This window comes from Oncorhynchus keta, chromosome 11, assembly GCF_023373465.1.
Source record: "Oncorhynchus keta strain PuntledgeMale-10-30-2019 chromosome 11, Oket_V2, whole genome shotgun sequence".
Taxonomy (NCBI): Eukaryota; Metazoa; Chordata; class Actinopteri; order Salmoniformes; family Salmonidae; genus Oncorhynchus; species Oncorhynchus keta.
Window position 1 is genome coordinate 9,900,294 of NC_068431.1, and position 19,595 is coordinate 9,919,888.

Sequence of the window (19,595 nt, forward strand, 5' to 3'; positions counted from 1 at the left end):
AGTATGTCCAGGTTATAGAGATAGACAGAGGACTCATCTTTGTATCTGTGCCATTATTATTGATGTATTTATCCATTATTTTACCAGGTAAGTTGACTGAGAAACACATTCTCATTTACAGCAACGACCTGGGGAATAGTTACAGGGGAGAGGAGGGGGAAGAAAGAGCCAATTGTAAGCTGGGGATGATTAGGTGACCGTGATGGTATGAGGGGCAACTTGGGAACTTATAGTGTATGTAGCATATGTGACAGCATGGGCACATAGCGTATGTGACAGCATGGGCATATAGCGTATGTGACAGCATGGGCATATGTGACAGCATGGGCACATAGCGTATGTGACAGCATGGGCATATAGCATATGTGACAGCATGGGCACATAGCGTATGTGACAGCATGGGCATATGTGACAGCATGGGCATATGTGACAGCATGGGCACATAGCGTATGTGACAGCATGGGCACATAGCGTATGTGACAGCATGGGCATATGTGACAGCATGGGCACATAGCGTATGTGACAGTATGGGCAGAGCCACTCAAATCAAATAAAAAATCAAATCACATTTTTTCTTCGTCATGTTCGTAAACAACATTGAAATGCTTACTTACGGGACCTTCCCAAGAAAGCAGAGTGAAAGAAAATAGAGACATAATATAAAAGTATAACAAGTAATAATAAAAGTATTAATAGATTCACAACGAGTAATGATAACCTGACTACATACACTGGGTACCAGTACTGAGTAATGATAACCTGACTACATACACTGGGTACCAGTACTGAGTAATGATAACCTGACTACATACACTGGGTAACAGTACTGAGTCGATGTGCAGAGGTACGAGGTAATTGAGGTAGATATGCACATATAACCAATCTTATGGCTTGGGGGGGCGAAAGCTGTTCAGTGTCCAGTTGGTTCCAGACTTGGTGAATCGGTACCGCTTGCCGTGCTGCAGCAGAGATAACAGTCTATGACTTGGGTGACTGGAGTCTTGGCCATTTTTAGGGCCTTCCTCTGACACCGCCTGGTATAGAGGTCCTGGATGGCAGGGAGTTCGTTCCCAATGACGAACTGGGCCTTACGCACTACCATCTGCAGCCCCTTGCGGTCGAATGCCGAGCAGTTCCCGTACAAAGCAGTGGAGCAGCCAGTCAAGATGCTGTCTATGGTGCAGCTGTAGAACTTTTTGAGGATCTGAAGGCCCGTGCCATTTCTCTTCAGCCTCCTGAGAGGGAAGAGGCCTTGTCGTACCCTCATCACGACTGCGTTGGTGTGTGTGGACCATGACAGATCCTTAGTGATGTCCTCCTCCACTACATCCCTGTCGATATGAATGTGGTGGACTCGCTCGGCCCTCTGTTTCCTGTAGTCCACGATCAGCTCCTTTGTCTTGCTGACGTTGAGGGAGAGGTTTTAGTCCTGGCACCATATTGCCAGGTCTCGGATTTCCTCCCTATAGGCTGCTTCATCGTCATCTGTGATCAAGCCTATCACTGTCGTGTAGTCTGCAAACTTAACGATGGTGTTAGAGAAGTGCTTGGCCACGCAGTCGTGGGTGAACAGGAAGTACAGGAGGGGACTGAGCATGCACCCCTGAGGGGCCCCCGTGTTGATGTTCAGAGTGACGAATGTGTTATTACCTACCCTCACCACCTGCGCGCGGGCATTCAGGAAGTCCAGGATCCAGTTGCAGAGGGAGGTGTTCGGTCCCAGGGTCCTTAGGTTAGTGATGAACTTGAAGGGCACTATGGTGTAGAACGCTGAGCTGTAGTCGATGACCAGTATGCTTACATAGGTGTTCCTTTTGTCTAGGTGGGAACGGGCACTGAGTGCAATAGAGATTGCGTCATCTGTTGGGACGGTATGCGAATTGGAGTGGGTCCAGGGTGTCTGGGATGATGGTGTTGATGTGAGACATGACCAGCCTTTCAAAGCATTTCATGGCTACAGATGTGAATGCTACAGGGCGATATTCATTTAAACAGGTTACCTTGGCGTTCTTGGGCACAAGGACTATGGTCATTTGCTTGAAACATGTAGGCATTACAGACTGGGTCAGGGAGATTTTGAAACTATAATTGAGTCTATCTCCATTTTAAAGTATTCAATTTTCTTATTCACAAATGACTGATGACTCGGTTGGACATGACTCCCACAGGGTCACCAGGAAGGATCAGCCAATGAAGTTGGACTACATTAAAATGGTGGAAGCCCTCAACGGCACTGCACATGCTAATAAGTTATTTCGGACACTGGAGTACTCTATCATTCTCTATGGTCCAGGCTGACAAAAATGCATACATGGCCAGTGGTGGAAAGAGTACCCAATTGTCATACTTGAGTAAAAGTAAAGATACCTTAGTATGTATTTATTTGTTTGTCTAACTAGGCAAGTCAGTTACGAACAAATTCTTATTTACAATGACGGCCTGTCCCAGCCAAACCCGGACGATGCTGGGCCAATTGTGCGCCGCCCCACGGGACTCCCAATCACGGTGGGATGTGATACAGCCTGGATTCGAACCAGGGACTGTAGTGACACCAGAGGCAGTAGGGATGACCAGGGATGTTTTCTGTGTCTGCCAGATCAGAGGCAGTAGGGATGAACAGGGATTTTCTCTTGATAAGTGTATGAATTGGACCATTTTCCTGTCCTGCTAGCCATTCAAAATGTAACGAGTACTTTTGGGTGTCAGGGAAAATGTATGGAGTAAAAAATATATTATTTTCTTTAGGAATGTAGTGAAGTAAAAGTTCACTAAGTGGACACAAATATATAGAAAAATAAAGTACAGATACCCCAAAATAACGACTTAAGTAGTACTTTAAATTAATTATTTTTACTTAATTAAGTACTTTACACAACTGTCCATGGCAAACATGTTGCAGTTGAGTTCATGTGCCACCTGTTGGTCAAACAGAGAGATGGCATCAGGATCACACTGTGGTTAATGCCATTGTTCTACATGCTGGATCTGATTGTAATTGACACATGGTTTTAATCATTTCTCTAGTTCACAAAATATCGCCTATATATTATTATTTTTAAGTATTCATTTTAGGAGTTTGTCCAGAAGGCCTATACAACCTGCACCACCAACATGCATCTGTCAAACTCAATAGCCTTAATGCTGTCATTTCAAATAGGCCTGCCCTGATCTTCCCAGGATATAAAACACGTAGTTCAAATCCTGTAATAATGTACATCTATAATATAGACGTTACATAGAATATCCACCAGAAGTTGCTTTTAGTTGAATGCTGTCTGGGGGCGCTGTCAAAACCCTCCCCATTCAAGATTTTCTCCACGGTACCAACAGGGAGAACCGCGTGTGTTTGTCTGACCAGGTTCCATTGAGTTGACGGCAACACATCACAGGGGGCGAATGAAGAGGGGCGTCGAAAAAATAGAGAATTCAAACTCAACATACCAGTCTTTGGGTTTGAGTTCATGGATCTGTGACGATTAGACTAGGAGTTGATTATTTCGCTGTTATTTTTAATGTTGTTAAAGGTGTAGGGTAACTGTCGGCGAAGATTTGAATCAGAATGCTGCTGGTCTGAAACAAAGGGGTCGGGACTCCGGCGTGTTGCAGTGGTAAAAGCAGGTTGAAAGGTAACATTTTAGTGGATACTAGCCTACAAGTCCAACATGTGACTAGCTTTGCACGTTGTCACTATTCCAACCTCTTTCCAGTATGCACTGTGGTACAGTCATGTGTAGAACAATTCTCAGAAATGTCCGATTGGTCACCATAACTTTCTAGTGTGGCGAGGTGAGTTGCCACGCGTGGTAGATTAGTTACAATTTATAAGCACGAATATAAACAATGTATCCGAACATGAGCATGCCTTGTGCAATACAGATGGTGAATGTGAGGTGCTCGCTTAAAAAAAAAATACATTTCTGTGCTGTAGGCTAGCTTACATATTTTTTTAATTTACCTAAGTGTAATAAACTGTTGTACAGTAAGCAATACGCTATAGTATCTGAAATCAATGAGTGCGCACATACAAGTAGGGCACACTAGGCTGGCTACCCTACTTAATAAAAACAACTGAACAAAATATGAGTAACGTTAGTCAGTTTGAGTGCATTATTTTGTTGCAAATCCAAATGATTTGGATACCATAACACATAAAATCATACAACAATTCAAGTGAAACCTGTCAGTTTGCCTTGATGATATAATTAATGTAGATCGGACAGGTATCTAATGTGTTTCTGCCGCACTGTTTGACGTTTCGTTCAGGGTGGACAGTGGCCACAACTCACCACTGACAAGATGGAGCGGGAGGAGCAGTGGTGGACGTGCCAACTCGCTGCAGACATCCACCAGTCTCTACGAATAAAGGTGAATGTCTCATTCTCTGATCGTTTTTATCCACAGAAAACATGGTGCTTAGTTGAATTTCACAAATACCATCAGAAAATGACGTGTGTGTATTTTATTTGCCAGTAGTGAGTTAATCTATTCCTGTACTACTTACTGTCTTTGATGCTGAGGTGTGAAATGTCACATGCCCCTCCTGAAGCTTGGGTCTAAACCATAAGGCTTGAGGTAGTTTCCCTGTCTGGTTAGCAGAAACTCTATCACAGCCTTGCTTACAATTGGCTGTGTTTAGACAGGCATCCCAGATCTTTTCACATCAGATCTGGGAAAAAAAAGATCAGATTTGCGCTGACTGTCTAAACGCAGCCATTTTATGTATTTCAATAAGACCAAGAGATGCGTTTATCTGACCCATGGTATCATTATATGTTGTAGTTCAGGATTTCCACGACCTATCAGGGATTGACACTTAATGGTCGTGAACAATAATAAAACCAAAGACGGCTTCAAATAGAGATGTATCGATCAGTCATCTTAAATTGTAATTAGTCAAATTGGCCGCGCTATTGTGTGCAAAATGCTGTCCAAATGAGCCGATGCAGCCAGCTGAGCTGAGAGAAGATCTGTGAAGTGGGTTAATGGGTGGAGGGGGTTCATTCAGGACAGACTGTAATTGTCTGTGTTGACTGGATTAGAGAGCACTGAGGACCTGACCACTCTACTCAGCCTGTTGGCTCTGTCTGGCTGTTTGTGTTTGTCTCCTGTTTATGGCACGGCTGTATATCATGCCCACTTCCTGTAGGAGCTGCTTGTGGAAGTGGAAGCTTTTTGGCTATATGTGGAGCGTTTGCTTTTATGCTAATTTAGGATATTGCTCTCTTGCCAAAGACTCAACATTGTTAGATCCAGGGGCGCATCTTTCACTGGGGACGTCCACATTCTGAAATTGCATTTTTTTTTGTGTGATACAAAATGAGGCAACAGTGTGCTTTAGGACCATGCGGACGCCTCCGAACGTCGAGTAGGCTGTTTGGAGTGTTTAACTGACTGGATTAAAAATAATTATGTCCCCCAACCCCAACTTCTAAAACCAAAGTTGCGCCCCTGGTTTGATCTGAAGTTCCTCTTGTCCTGCCTGTTACCCAGTAGCCAGATAATGGGGCTGAAGTGCAACGACAGATAAAGGGGCTGAAGTGATGTGTGACTTTATGCTGACATTACTTGGTCATCGTGAAGAAATGCAATCTCCAGAGCTTTGATGTTTACACTTTTCACCGTCCTTGTTCTAGTTTGAAACCATTTACAAGCTGGCAACTACTGGCGAGATCTGATTTTTATCAGCAGCTATTCAGAAGTAGAATTTGACAGGCTTCATGGAATAAATATTTTAGCAAATGGTTGCATTAGAGCTAAACCCAGGTGCCTTTTTTTCACAAGAATGTTTTTTCATGAGAGCTTTGATGCATCTCCAGGGTAACAGTATGATAAATTGCACAAGCCATTCTTTCCCACAGACCGTTGCTATGGAGGCCTCTCTACCTGTGTCCTCCGTGCTCACCAAAGGTTGTTGAATGTATTAATAGAGCTTCTCTGTGTAAAAAGCCACCGTTTACTGATGCCAGGTTGAATGCCTAGTTTGTTGCTGCACTTGTTAATTGCATTTTCACGATAATACAGTTCACAAGGTTGAAGTAAAACAATTGAAATTGAAAGTGGAACAATAATATTAGCGATGTTGAAGGAACAATTCATTAATGCATTCCATTTCACAAGAGTTTCCTGTAAGTGTGATGTCATCAAACCCTTCAGAATCTTTCAAAGTCGTATCACCCCACTGCCCCCGGGGGAAAATGAAATACTGACAATCTTGCACAGGAGAATGTTGACCCAATTTTGAACTGCATTTCAGAATAGGGTTGTGCCGATATCACAATAAATCCAATATCGTAATATATGACATTGAGGATATATCGTAATATATGACATTGAGGATATATCGTAATATATGACATTGAGGATATATCGTAATATATGACATTGAGGATATATCGTAATATATGACATTGAGGATATATCGTAATATATGACATTGAGGATATATCGTAATATGTGACATTGAGGATATATCGTAATATATGACATTGAGGATATATCGTAATATATGACATTGAGGATATATCGTAATATATGACATTGAGGATATATCGTAATATGTGACATTGAGGATATATCGTAATATGTGACATTGAGGATATATCGTAATATGTGACATTGAGGATATATCGTAATATGTGACATTGAGGATATATCGTAATATGTGACATTGAGGATATATCGTAATATGTGACATTGAGGATATATCGTAATATGTGACATTGACGATATATCGTAATATGTGACATTGAGGATATATCGTAATATGTGACATTGACGATATATCGTAATATGTGACATTGAGGATATATCGTAATATGTGACATTGACGATATATCGTAATATGTGACATTGACGATATATCGTAATATGTGACATTGACGATATATCGTAATATGTGACATTGACGATATATCGTAATATGTGACATTGACGATATATCGTAATATGTGACATTGACGATATATCGTAATATGTGACATTGACGATATATCGTAATATGTGACATTGACGATATATCGTAATATGTGACATTGACGATATATCGTAATATGTGACATTGACGATATATCGTAATATGTGACATTGACGATATATCGTAATATGTGACATTGACGATATATCGTAATATGTGACATTGAGGATATATCGTAATATGTGACATTGAGGATATATCGTAATATGTGACATTGAGGATATATCGTAATATGTGACATTGAGGATATATCGTAATATGTGACATTGAGGATATATCGTAATATGTGACATTGAGGATATATCGTAATATGTGACATTGAGGATATATCATTGAGGATAATATGTGACATTGAGGATATATCGTAATATGTGACATTGAGGATATATCGTAATATGTGACATTGAGGATATATCGTAATATGTGACATTGAGGATATATCGTAATATGTGACATTGAGGATATATCGTAATATGTGACATTGAGGCTATATCGTAATATGTGACATTGAGGCTATATCGTAATATGTGACATTGAGGCTATATCGTAATATGTGACATTGAGGCTATATCGTAATATGTGACATTGAGGATATATCGTAATATGTGACATTGAGGATATATCGTAATATGTGACATTGAGGATATATCGTAATATGTGACATTGAGGATATATCGTAATATGTGACATTGAGGATATATCGTAATATGTGACATTGAGGATATATCGTAATATGTGACATTGAGGATATATCGTAATATGTGACATTGAGGATATATCGTAATATGTGACATTGAGGATATATCGTAATATGTGACATTGAGGATATATCGTAATATGTGACATTGAGGATATGTGACATTGAGGATATATCGTAATATGTGACATTGAGGATATATCGTAATATGTGACATTGAGGATATATCGTAATATGTGACATTGAGGATATATCGTAATATGTGACATTGACGATATATCGTAATATGACATTGACATTGACGATATATCGTAATATGTGACATTGAGGATATATCGTAATATGTGACATTGACGATATATCGTAATATGTGACGTAATATTGACGATATATCGTAATATGTGACATTGACGATATATCGTAATATGTGACATTGACATTGATATATCGTAATATGTGACATTGACGATATATCGTAATATGTGACATTGACGATATATCGTAATATGACATTGACGTAATATTGACGATATATCGTAATATGTGACATTGACGATATATCGTAATATGTGACATTGACGATATATCGTAATATGTGACATTGACGATATATCGTAATATGTGACATTGACGATATATCGTAATATGTGACATTGACGATATATCGTAATATGTGACATTGACGATATATCGTAATATGTGACATTGACGATATATCGTAATATGTGACATTGACGATATATCGTAATATGTGACATTGACGATATATCGTAATATGTGACATTGACGATATATCGTAATATGTGACATTGACGATATATGGCGTGGATATTGATTTAAGGCAGCCCCCCGCACCTCTCTGATTCAGAGGGGTTGGGTTAAATACAGAAGACACATTTCAGTTGAATACATTTAGTTGTATAACTGACTAGGTATCCCCCCTTTAATTTAGTTGGACAACTGACCAGGTATCCCCCCTTTCATTCAGTTGGACAACTGACTAGGTATCGCCCCTTTCATTCAGTTGGACAACTGACCAGGTATCCCCCTTTCATTCAGTTGGACAACTGACCAGGTATCCCCCCTTTCATTCAGTTGGACAACTGACCAGGTATCCCCCCTTTCCCTCAGCTGTACAACTGACCAGGTATCCCCCCTTTCATTCAGTTGGACAACTGACCAGGTATCCCCCCCTTTCATTCAGTTGGACAACTGACCAGGTATCCCCCTTTCAGTCAGTTGGACAACTGACCAGGTATCCCCCCCTTTCATTCAGTTGGACAACTGACCAGGTATCCCCCCCTTTCATTCAGTTGGACAACTGACCAGGTATCCCCCTTTCATTCAGTTGGACAACTGACCAGGTATCCCCCTTTCATTCAGTTGGACAACTGACCAGGTATCCCCCCTTTCATTCAGTTGGACAACTGACCAGGTATCCCCCCTTTCATTCAGTTGTACAACTGACCAGGTATCCCCCCTTTCCCTCAGCTGTACAACTGACCAGGTATCCCCCCTTTCATTCAGTTGGACAACTGACCAGGTATCCCCCTTTCATTCAGTTGGACAACTGACCAGGTATCCCCCCTTTCATTCAGTTGGACAACTGACCAGGTATCCCCCCTTTCCCTCAGCTGTACAACTGACCAGGTATCCCCCCTTTCATTCAGTTGGACAACTGACCAGGTATCCCCCCTTTCCCTCAGCTGTACAACTGACCAGGTATCCCCCCTTTCATTCAGTTGGACAACTGACCAGGTATCCCCCCTTTCCCTCAGCTGTACAACTGACCAGGTATCCCCCTTTCATTCAGTTGGACAACTGACCAGGTATCCCCCTTTCCCTCAGCTGTACAACTGACCAGGTATCCCCCCTTTCATTCAGTTGGACAACTGACCAGGTATCCCTCCTTTCATTCAGTTGGACAACTGACCAGGTATCCCCCCTTTCCCTCAGCTGTACAACTGACCAGGTATCCCCCCTTTCATTCAGTTGGACAACTGACCAGGTATCCCCCCTTTCATTCAGTTGGACAACTGACCAGGTATCCCCCCTTTCATTCAGTTGGACAACTGACCAGGTATCCCCCCTTTCATTCAGCTGTACAACTGACCAGGTATCCCCCCTTTCATTCAGTTGGACAACTGACCAGGTACCCCCTTTCATTCAGCTGTACAACTGACCAGGTATCCCCCCTTTCATTCAGTTGGACAACTGACCAGGTATCCCCCCTTTCATTCAGCTGGACAACTGACCAGGTATCCCCCCTTACATTCAGCTGGACAACTGACCAGGTATCCCCCCTTACATTCAGCTGGACAACTGACCAGGTATCCCCCCTTACATTCAGTTGTACAACTGACCAGGTATCCCCCCTTTCATTCAGCTGGACAACTGACCAGGTATCCCCCCTTACATTCAGTTGTACAACTGACCAGGTATCCCCCCTTACATTCAGCTGGACAACTGACCAGGTATCCCCCCTTTCATTCAGTTGGACAACTGACCAGGTATCCCCCCTTACATTCATTGTTGGTTAAGGGCTTGTAAGTAAGCATTTCACTAAGGTTGTATTCGGCGCATGTGACAAATAACATTTCATTTTATTTTTATGAATAAAAACAGTGCAGTTTTATCAGTTAGGATGTGTCAACTTGTTGAAAAATGGATCTACATGTATTAATTAGGCCTTGTTTCTTCGGCATACAAATCATATTTTATTGGTAGCGTGAACATCGCAGGTGCAGCGAAATGCTTATGTTTCTAGCTCCAACAGTGCAGTAATACCTACCAATACACACAAATCTCCCAAAATAAAAATTAAGAAATATCAGAACTAATATTACATACTAAGATTATTGAGAATGTGACTATAATATTGTAAATAAGATGACAAATTTCACAGTCTAGAATTATCTAGTCATTAATGGTGCAAAACAATTGATATCGGATATCTGAATTAGCATATTCTACGATATGCTATTTGAATTAGCATATCGTAGAAGAGGTCTCCTCAAATAACGCTCAACCCTAGAAGATAGGAGAACGTTGACCCAATTGGATCTGCTTGTTGCAGAATATCAAGACCATGCTTTCAGCTGATCAAGAAACAGCTGTAGAGTTCCCTAAATTAAAGCCGTGCTCTACAAAAGGCTGTGTTCAGAGGGTCAGGCCCAAGCCCCCTCCCTCACCCCCAGGGAGACAGATGGCTGTGAGACATGTGGCCTGGCTGGCTGGGCTTGCATAACCATGGGAGACTCCCTGGTTCCCACAGCAGACTTCTTGAATATGAGCTACGTATAGATGGGAGAGATGTCTGGAAGAGTTGGATCCTCGGTGTCTGCCTTTGCCTAGCAACAGGGACCTTGCCAGACACAGAATTAAATAGAGATGTCAATGGGGCAGCAGCGTAGCCTAGTGGTTAGAGCGTTGGACTAGTAACCGGAAGGTTGCGAGTTCAAACCCCCGAGCTGACAAGGTCTGTCGTTCTGCCCCTGAACAGGCAGTTAACCCACTGTTCCCAGGCCGTCATTGAAAATAAGAATTTGTTCTTAACTGGTTAAATAAAGGTAAAATAAAAAAATTTAAAAAAATTCCAGGTCTGAATTAGGATACGTTGTTCACATGGATGTCTGTGGGATGCATATTTTTAAATGAACCATAACATATTTAAAGGTTAGTGGGTTATTTTTTTCCCTCCAACATTAATGTTAACCATTTTCGTGAAGAGTTTTATAGCTGGCGACGGGTCTGGAAGGCATGGGAGAAACAAGTCGCTTAGTTCCAAAAAAATATAAAACCAATTCATAATATATTGAGTTATCTTTTAGGCCCATGGTCCAGAATGGGTTGCAATTTCTTGTCAGTGGAGCCTTGGCACATGCTCTTAAGGTCACCTGTGATACAAGTCAGAATTTGACGTCTGTCCGTGTCTGGGGACGTCTGGAGATGAAGTGGAAACCGGCCACTAGGGGGCAACAGTGAGCTCTGTTACCTTCCAGTAGGTTGTGGTTTTGCCAGGGCTTTGTGGAAAGGGATGATGGTTGGGCTGCTTCTGATTCCAAAGGTTGTATGTTTGAATCCAGCGAAAGAAAGTTTAAAAAAAAAAAAATGGTTTGTTTTTAAGCCTATCAAGCCTATCCCAAACCTTTGCCTTTAAATGTTCAGATTTAATGCCTAAACTTAACCTTAACAATGTGGAGTTAATGCCTAACCTTAAACACTTTGAAATTTGATGTTTGAAACAAATTTGAAATTTGACGTTTGAGAAACATGGACGAATGTCTAAATCTGACGTGAGACTGTGAGAGCTCTCTCTCATTTGTCTTGTCTCCTCTCCTCAGGAGCTGAAGTTGCCTACCTACAAGGCCCACTCTCCTCAGATCAGGATGCGGCGTTACTTTGCTGACCTGCTGGCTGTCCTCAGTAACCGCTACCAGCTGTGCCCAGTGGCTCGCCACCTGGCCGTCTACTTCCTGGACTTGTTTATGGACCACTACGACGTGGCAGTCCGCCAGCTCTACGTCATCGCCCTCTCCTGTCTCCTCCTAGCCAGTAAGTAAACGGCAACACAGTCGATCCGGTAAAGACGGAGCAGCAGTGAGACGACCCTCTAGAACATGTCATCTCATAGTGACTGAAGTACTTCACTTATAATGTCCTTCCTTTACAAGGACAGATAGATGTATGTTGTTTGTTCTTGTACAGAAAGTTGCATTTTCAACTACACCTGTATATATGTTTTTGAATCATAATTGATGTGAAAAAGTAAAGTGGGGATAGTGGAGCAAGCCTGTTGACTGCGTGGTTAGTCTGAGGCGCTGTGTTTAGTGTGTAAGAGCCTCTGCCTCCCCCAGACCTCTGTCAGTCACCAAGGGAACCTATCACATGTAAAAACCAGTAGGCCTGCGTTACCCACAACCCTGGCCTGCGTTACCCACAACCCTGGCCTGCGTTACCCTCAACCTTGGCCTGCGTTACCCACAACCTTGGCCTGCGTTACCCACAACCCTGGCCTGCGTTACCACAACCCTGGCCCGTTACCCACAACCTACCCACAACCCTGGCCTCACAACCCTGGCCTGCGTTACCCACAACCCTGGCCTGCGTTAACAACCCTGGCCTGCGTTACCCACAAGTAGGCCTGGCCGTTACCCACAACCCTGGCCTGCGTTACCCACAACCCTGGCCTGCGTTACCCACAACCCTGGCCTGCGTTACCCACAACCCTGGCCTGCGTTACCCACAACCCTGGCCTGCGTTACCCACAACCCTGGCCTGCGTTACCCACAACCCTGGCCTGCGTTACCCACAACCCTGGCCTGCGTTACCCACAACCCTGGCCTGCGTTACCCACAACCCTGGCCTGCGTTACCCACAACCCTGGCCTGCGTTACCCACAACCCTGGCCTGCGTTACCCACAACCCTGGCCTGCGTTACCCACAACCCTGGCCTGCGTTACCCACAACCCTGGCCTGCGTTACCCACAACCCTGGCCTGCGTTACCCACAACCCTGGCCTGCGTAGTAATTAAAGTTGTTGAACAGAACAATCACAATGGTGACTTCTAGAGAATAGATGTAGGCCTGACTAACGGAACGGTTGCCGTGGACAGGGTTGCCATGGACAGGGTTGCCGTGGACATTGACAACATTAGTGTTTTAGATTGAGAGGTCTCATTGTTTAGGGCTGTTTCTGCCTTCTGGTGTGGAACAATGATTACCCCTGCACCTCTCTGAGAGAGGAAGGGCTGCAGGGATGATTTTGCTAACAGAAAAGTGTTAATAAGTACTGCTGGGCCTTTTCAGTGAATGTTGCTGGGGTGAATATATGCATGAATATTTAATGACTTAAAAAAATGAAAAGTGGGGTAATTATTTGCCCCCTTCTCAAACACACATACCCTCCATTGATCTGTTGAAAGGGCCTCTCCCTGAGTGCCCAGGACTGGTCTCCAGAGGTCAGGGCTTCTGCATTGTTAGAGCATCTGACTCTAGGGGGATATGCATGATGAGGATTTCGCTGTGACCAGTGAAAGGGAAGATGGAGGTGTGTGTGTTATGAATGATGCATCTTATAAGCAGTCTTTTGAGCACATTCAGTATTTTCTCACACGACCCATAACATGTGTTTGATTTTTGACTCACAATAACACTGTTTCCCATCCAGGTAAGTTTGAGGAGAAGGAGGACTGTGTGCCAAAGCTGGAGCAGCTCAACTCTCTGGGCTTCATGTGTAGTCTGAACCTGTCACTGACCAAGAAGGATCTGGTCAAGATGGAGCTGCTTCTCTTAGAGACGTTTGGCTGGAACCTGTGTATGCCCACGCCTGCACACTTCATAGACTACTACCTCCATGCTGCTGTACAGGACGGAGACCTGCACAACGGCTGGCCTCTCTCCTCCCTCAACAAGACCAGAGCCTTCATGGACAAATACACACACTACTTCCTGGAAGTCTCACTGCAAGGTGAGGAGGAGATTAGGAGTGGAAGTTCATAGTGACAGCAGTGGGTGGTTTAATGGGCAAGACAGATTTCCTCTTTAGTGGGGCCATCCGTTGCTGAGTAAATGTAACTGATGGTCAGTGTCTGTGTGTCCCAGACCATGCCTTCCTGGGCTTCCGGCCGTCCCAGGTGACGGCAGCTTGCATCGCGGCGTCCCGCATCTGTCTCCAGATCACCCCCAGCTGGACCACCGTCCTCCGCCTGCTCACCGGATACTCCTGGGACCACCTCACCCAGTGCATAAAGCTGATGCTGCTGTAATACTGCTTTACATAACGTGCTGCACACCCACATTAATCTGACCACAAACCAAGCTGACGGCCATCTGCCTAGACTTCGTTTATCGTCGGCCTGAAAGTCAGCAGTTTTTATGTTTGTGTTGTGTTGTTCCCATGTATGCACTTTTCCTTCATGTTGTGGTGGGTTAATGCAAGGTTAATATTCTACAGCTTTCTCATACTGTCAATACCATTGACCCGTAGTTATTTCCTCTGTATATTGATGTTTATGTCCATCAGCTAAAGGTCGTCAAGTAATGATTTGCACTCTTTTCCTCCCTGTAGTGCCCATGATAACGATGTGAAACAGGCCAACAAATCCAAGTCCAACTCTTCATCTGTCCAGAGCCCTCTCCAACCCCAGGCCCATCCCTCACCCTCCACAGTCTCCTGCTCCACCCTGATGCAACCCTCTTCTGGCTCCCAGCAGATGCTCTTCCAGACAGGCGGCTACCAGCAGCACCTCACCCAGCACTCCACTTCCGTTTCCCAGATGCACATGCTAGGTGAGTCCCAGGCTCTGGGCCCTATTGGGTCTCGGGACTACCTCCAGTCCCACCAGACAGGGCTCCTCTCAGGCTCGGTTTCTCAGGGAACCTTCCCCCCTTTCCCCAGCCTGACCTCAGGACTGGGCTCCTCCCTGCCCCTCCAGGGACCCATCTCCATGCAAGTGGTCCTTGCTGCAGAGCCCCGTCACTGTCTCGGCCTGTCCTATGGGGGAGGCTACCTGGGCTCCCATCACGCCTTCACAGCAGACTGCTTCGACAGGTGACGCCAGGAGAGGGAGGATGAACTGAACCTGGGTCAGTCAGTGTCCTCCACCTGTCCTGCCTCCCTGTCCTCCTCCACCTGTCCTGACCTCATCCAACAAGGACGAAGCAAACCAAAAGCATTGACCTAACAAAGGTCCTAACTATTTGAAGTGACACAATATTTGTGATGAGGTGTTTACATACAGTATGTTCTGTTCCTTTCACACGACTGCTTGATCTATACTGAGAGACTGTGAGGCTGGTTTGACCACTGTGATTCTGATATGAACAGTGGTTGTGTGGAGCCCCTGCTTCCACACCATTTCTCTCAATGTGGGACATCTGTTTTTTTTTATACTACTATCTTTCAATGCTGCTGACAAAACGATGGCTTTATGATCATGCAAGTGGTCTGTCCTTGGTATTGTTTACATCCGTGGTTCTCAAACCTCTCCTCAGGGACCGCCAGACATTTCACTATTTTGTTGTAGCTCTGAACTAGCTCCCCTGATTTACCTATTCAAGGGCTTGAGGATTAGTTGACAAGTTGAATCAGGTGTTAGCTCTAGAATAAATAAAATGCCTGGAACGGCTGGGGGTCCCTGAGGAGAGGTTGGAGGACCACTGGTTTACATGAACAATACCATATATCAGGGTGCTTGACGGATTACTTGGGGGGGGGGGGTTGACACAGCTGTGTCAATTAATTCATGTTTTAATGTTTAACTTGTACTGGTTAAAGACGTGTGTGTTGTTGGAGAGATGTCTCACTGAGATTTCTGATATATTCTTTGTCCTTGGCTGCTGTTTTATTTAACCTTTTATTTAATTAGGCAAGTCAGTTAAGAGCAAATTCTTATTTACAATGACGGCCTACCCCCGGACGAAGCTGCGCCAATTGTGCGCCGCCCTATGGGACGGCCGGATGTGATACAGCCTGGATTCGAACCAGGGACTGTAGTGATGCCTCTGGCACTGAAATGCAGTGCCTTAGACCGCTGTACCACTCGGGAGAAGACTCAGTCTTGTTTTTCTGTTCTGGTGCCTCTGCAGGCATGGAGCCATGATGTCCAGAGGAACAGACACATCTGTCCTCTCAGCAAATCAAACCACAGGGGAGGAAGTGATACTTTACTAGCTAGTCTCCGGGGGGGTACCTGCCTGGTACCATTTAATATGTGTGTCTTTGACTGAAACCCATGCCAGTCACACAGCCCTCTCTGGAACGGCTTCTGCTGCTCTCATTGTCACAAACACCTTGAGCAGTTAATGAAGCCATGAAAATGTTGCTGCACGGGATATCTTGTAGCATCCATCATCTATGTTCTGTATTACTGCTCTGTTGGAGATAGAAACACGAGTATCACGCTGCACAGGATATCTTGTAGCATCCATCATCTATGTTCTGTATTACTGCTCTGTTGGAGATAGAAACACGAGCATCACGCTGCACAGGATATCTTGTAGCATCTATGTTCTGTATTACTGCTCTGTTGGAGATAGAAACACGAGCATCACGCTGCACAGGATATCTTGTAGCATCTATGTTCTGTATTACTGCTCTGTTGGAGATAGAAACACGAGTATCACGCTGCACAGGATATCTTGTAGCATCCATCATCTATGTTCTGTATTACTGCTCTGTTGGAGATAGAAACACGAGCATCACGCTGCACAGGATATCTTGTAGCATCTATGTTCTGTATTACTGCTCTGTTGGAGATAGAAACACGAGCATCACGCTGCACAGGATATCTTGTAGCATCTATGTTCTGTATTACTGCTCTGTTGGAGATAGAAACACGAGTATCACGCTGCACAGGATATCTTGTAGCATCCATCATCTATGTTCTGTATTACTGCTCTGTTGGAGATAGAAACACGAGCATCACGCTGCACAGGATATCTTGTAGCATCTATGTTCTGTATTACTGCTCTGTTGGAGATAGAAACACGAGCATCACGCTGCACAGGATATCTTGTAGCATCTATGTTCTGTATTACTGCTCTGTTGGAGATAGAAACACGAGCATCACGCTGCACAGGATATCTTGTAGCATCTATGTTCTGTATTACTGCTCTGTTGGAGATAGAAACACGAGTATCACGCTGCACGGGATATCTTGTAGCATCCATCATCTATGTTCTGTATTACTGCTCTGTTGGAGATAGAAACACGAGTATCACGCTGCACCCACGGTAACATCTACAAATCTGTGTGAATGTGACCAATAAACTTTGATTAGCACATACAACTACTGATGTCCTACCTTGGTCACTCTCCAGGGTTGTCGTGTTATTACAACAAACCTGCTGGAAAATTCACCTTGCTGGGTCAGATGGATGGAGTTGCCACCAAACACCAGATTCTATAAAATGAGTAAAAATATAGTTGACCATAAGATGTTTTGTGATTATTGGTTACCTTGGATACGACCCATTGAATGTCAGTAGGAATATCTCCGACAATTGAAGAACAGAAGTAAAAAATAACAAAGTTTTACTTTTTTCTTTGAAGCTTACATGGAATATTGCCGCGTTCACATGCTAGTCGGAATAAGGGAACTCTTGACATTTCTGCACGTGTATAACTACAACCAGTTAGCAAGTGGGAAATGTCAGAGTTTCCCAATCCCGACTAGCATGTGAACGCGACGTTTGTATGGTGAGTCATGGCGCTGTCATTTAGTGACGTCTAAGTCCAGGCAGGCCAGACATGCTGTTACCATTTAGCCAAGGACACGTGGGTCCAGTGTCCGTGTCCCAGGCTTGATGGGGTGAGACGTTTTTGTTTTTATAGAGTATTAAATATTTTCCACTGATCACATCCTGACCACAATGTCTGTCTGCTTCCACTACTGTTGACAAATGGCACGAAGGACCCACAGGCCTCTAGTTTAGTGGGTCTCAGATAACAAAACCATTCTTCTGCGTACCTTAACTTTGTCCTACCTCAATATATAGTGCAGCGCTTGTTTTATCATTAGACCAAATGTTTGTACATTTATATTTGATGTACCGTACATTTTTATCTTGTTTTTTCATAAATTTTTTTACTGTGTTTTGTTAGAATAGATGAGTTCAATGCACCATCAAAGACCAATGTACTGTATCTTGTGTGATCTGTAGCCTAACGGTTGGTCATTTGAGATAAGACTACTTTCAATCACACCGCCATCTAATGTTTTAAAGGTTATTTTATTTGATTTTTCGTTAATGTTTATTAGTACTTGTGTTTTTAACTGCTTGAAGACAGTGGATTTCTTTACCTTTAAATGAAAAGGTTGTACATCGTAACCACCTCGTAGCCTCAACACTTGAAATCCAAGTGGCCCGACTACATCTACTTCGATGGTACAATGATTACAGCAGGAGAAGCACATCGGGGAAGGGAATCAAAAAAGAGTGTTTACTCTGTCAAATGAGGTGCAAATAAAACCCCAAAATAAATCCAGTCTGGCAGTATCGTTCCTCCACCCTTTGTTTTTGGTCTTTGTTGAGAATATCCGTAGCTAGAGGTATCGCAAGCCTCTCTGAAGTCGATTAGCATACCCCAAGGGGAATAGTTTAATATGAATGTCTCAACTCATTGCACATGAAAAGGTCTTCCATGGAGTGAGAGGAGGGGGCTCTACCAATTAGCTCCACCCTCTAGATCAGTAACCTCACCCCGGTCTCTCCTGACGCTCCCTCCCGTCCTCTACAGACCTCAAGACAATGGAGGAGATTCCTATCCCTCATGTTTACCCTCCCTTTGCCACTAAACAAATGAAGTCAAGACACTGGAGACTATCGGTACTGTTGGTGTAACAGGGATTTGTATCTCGCAATGAAAAGACCAATGTGATTAAGGGTAAAGAAGAAACGGTTTGTGTGAAGAATCATTGCAGATGAAGAATTATGAAAACATGTTGAGATACAAACCACAACAGAAAGACACAATGAGGAAGTAGAAGTAATGCACAGGATGTCCTGTGTATAGAGATAGTCAGTTCAAGGGTCTTTTTAGTGGAGTTTTGGTTAAACTCCAACAGGAATTAAATTCAGGAACAATGCATAGACTTTGCCTGTCGGTTGTACGACGAAAGACCGATATACGATAAAGGCAGCTGTTTTTCCCTGGTAATTTTCAAAGCCTTTCTGAGAGGTTTTTATTTTTTATTTTTTTATTTCACCTTTATTTAACCAGGTAGGCTAGTTGAGAACACCTTTATTTAACCAGGTAGGCTAGTTGAGAACACCTTTATTTAACCAGGTAGGCTAGTTGAGAACACCTTTATTTAACCAGGTAGGCTAGTTGAGAACACCTTTATTTAACCAGGTAGGCTAGTTGAGAACACCTTTATTTAACCAGGTAGGCTAGTTGAGAACACCTTTATTTAACCAGGT

At 43.6% G+C, this 19,595-nt stretch overlaps 1 protein-coding gene across 2 annotated transcripts; it reads left to right on the plus strand.

Annotated features, from left to right (window-relative positions):
• The first annotated feature begins 3,204 nt into the window (after positions 1 to 3,204).
• LOC118389770 (cyclin-J-like) lies at positions 3,205 to 18,664 on the plus strand. 2 transcript variants are annotated; one of them, XM_035779615.2, is made up of 6 exons: positions 3,205 to 3,626; positions 4,264 to 4,365; positions 12,014 to 12,224; positions 13,840 to 14,139; positions 14,274 to 14,433; positions 14,740 to 18,663. In XM_035779615.2, the coding sequence occupies exons 2-6, from the start codon at positions 4,297 to 4,299 to the stop codon at positions 15,224 to 15,226; spliced, it is 1,227 nt and encodes a 408-aa protein (XP_035635508.1). In that variant the 5' UTR covers positions 3,205 to 3,626; positions 4,264 to 4,296; the 3' UTR covers positions 15,227 to 18,663. The 2 variants fall into 2 exon arrangements, with proteins under 2 accessions (XP_035635508.1, XP_035635509.1); XM_035779616.2 differs by lacking the exon at positions 3,205 to 3,626 and adding an exon at positions 3,648 to 3,786 and having other exon boundaries at positions 14,740 to 18,664.
• Positions 18,665 to 19,595: the final 931 nt, after the last annotated feature.

Bases quoted from the DNA above. Each gene is read 5' to 3' on its own strand.
- LOC118389770 (XM_035779615.2), top strand. From the start codon at position 4,297: ATGGAGCGGGAGGAGCAGTGGTGGACGTGCCAACTCGCTGCAGACATC. The intron at 14,140-14,273 runs GTGAGGAGGAGA...TGTGTGTCCCAG, and splicing joins CCTGGAAGTCTCACTGCAAG to ACCATGCCTTCCTGGGCTTC. The intron at 14,434-14,739 runs GTAATACTGCTT...TCCTCCCTGTAG, and splicing joins TGCATAAAGCTGATGCTGCT to TGCCCATGATAACGATGTGA.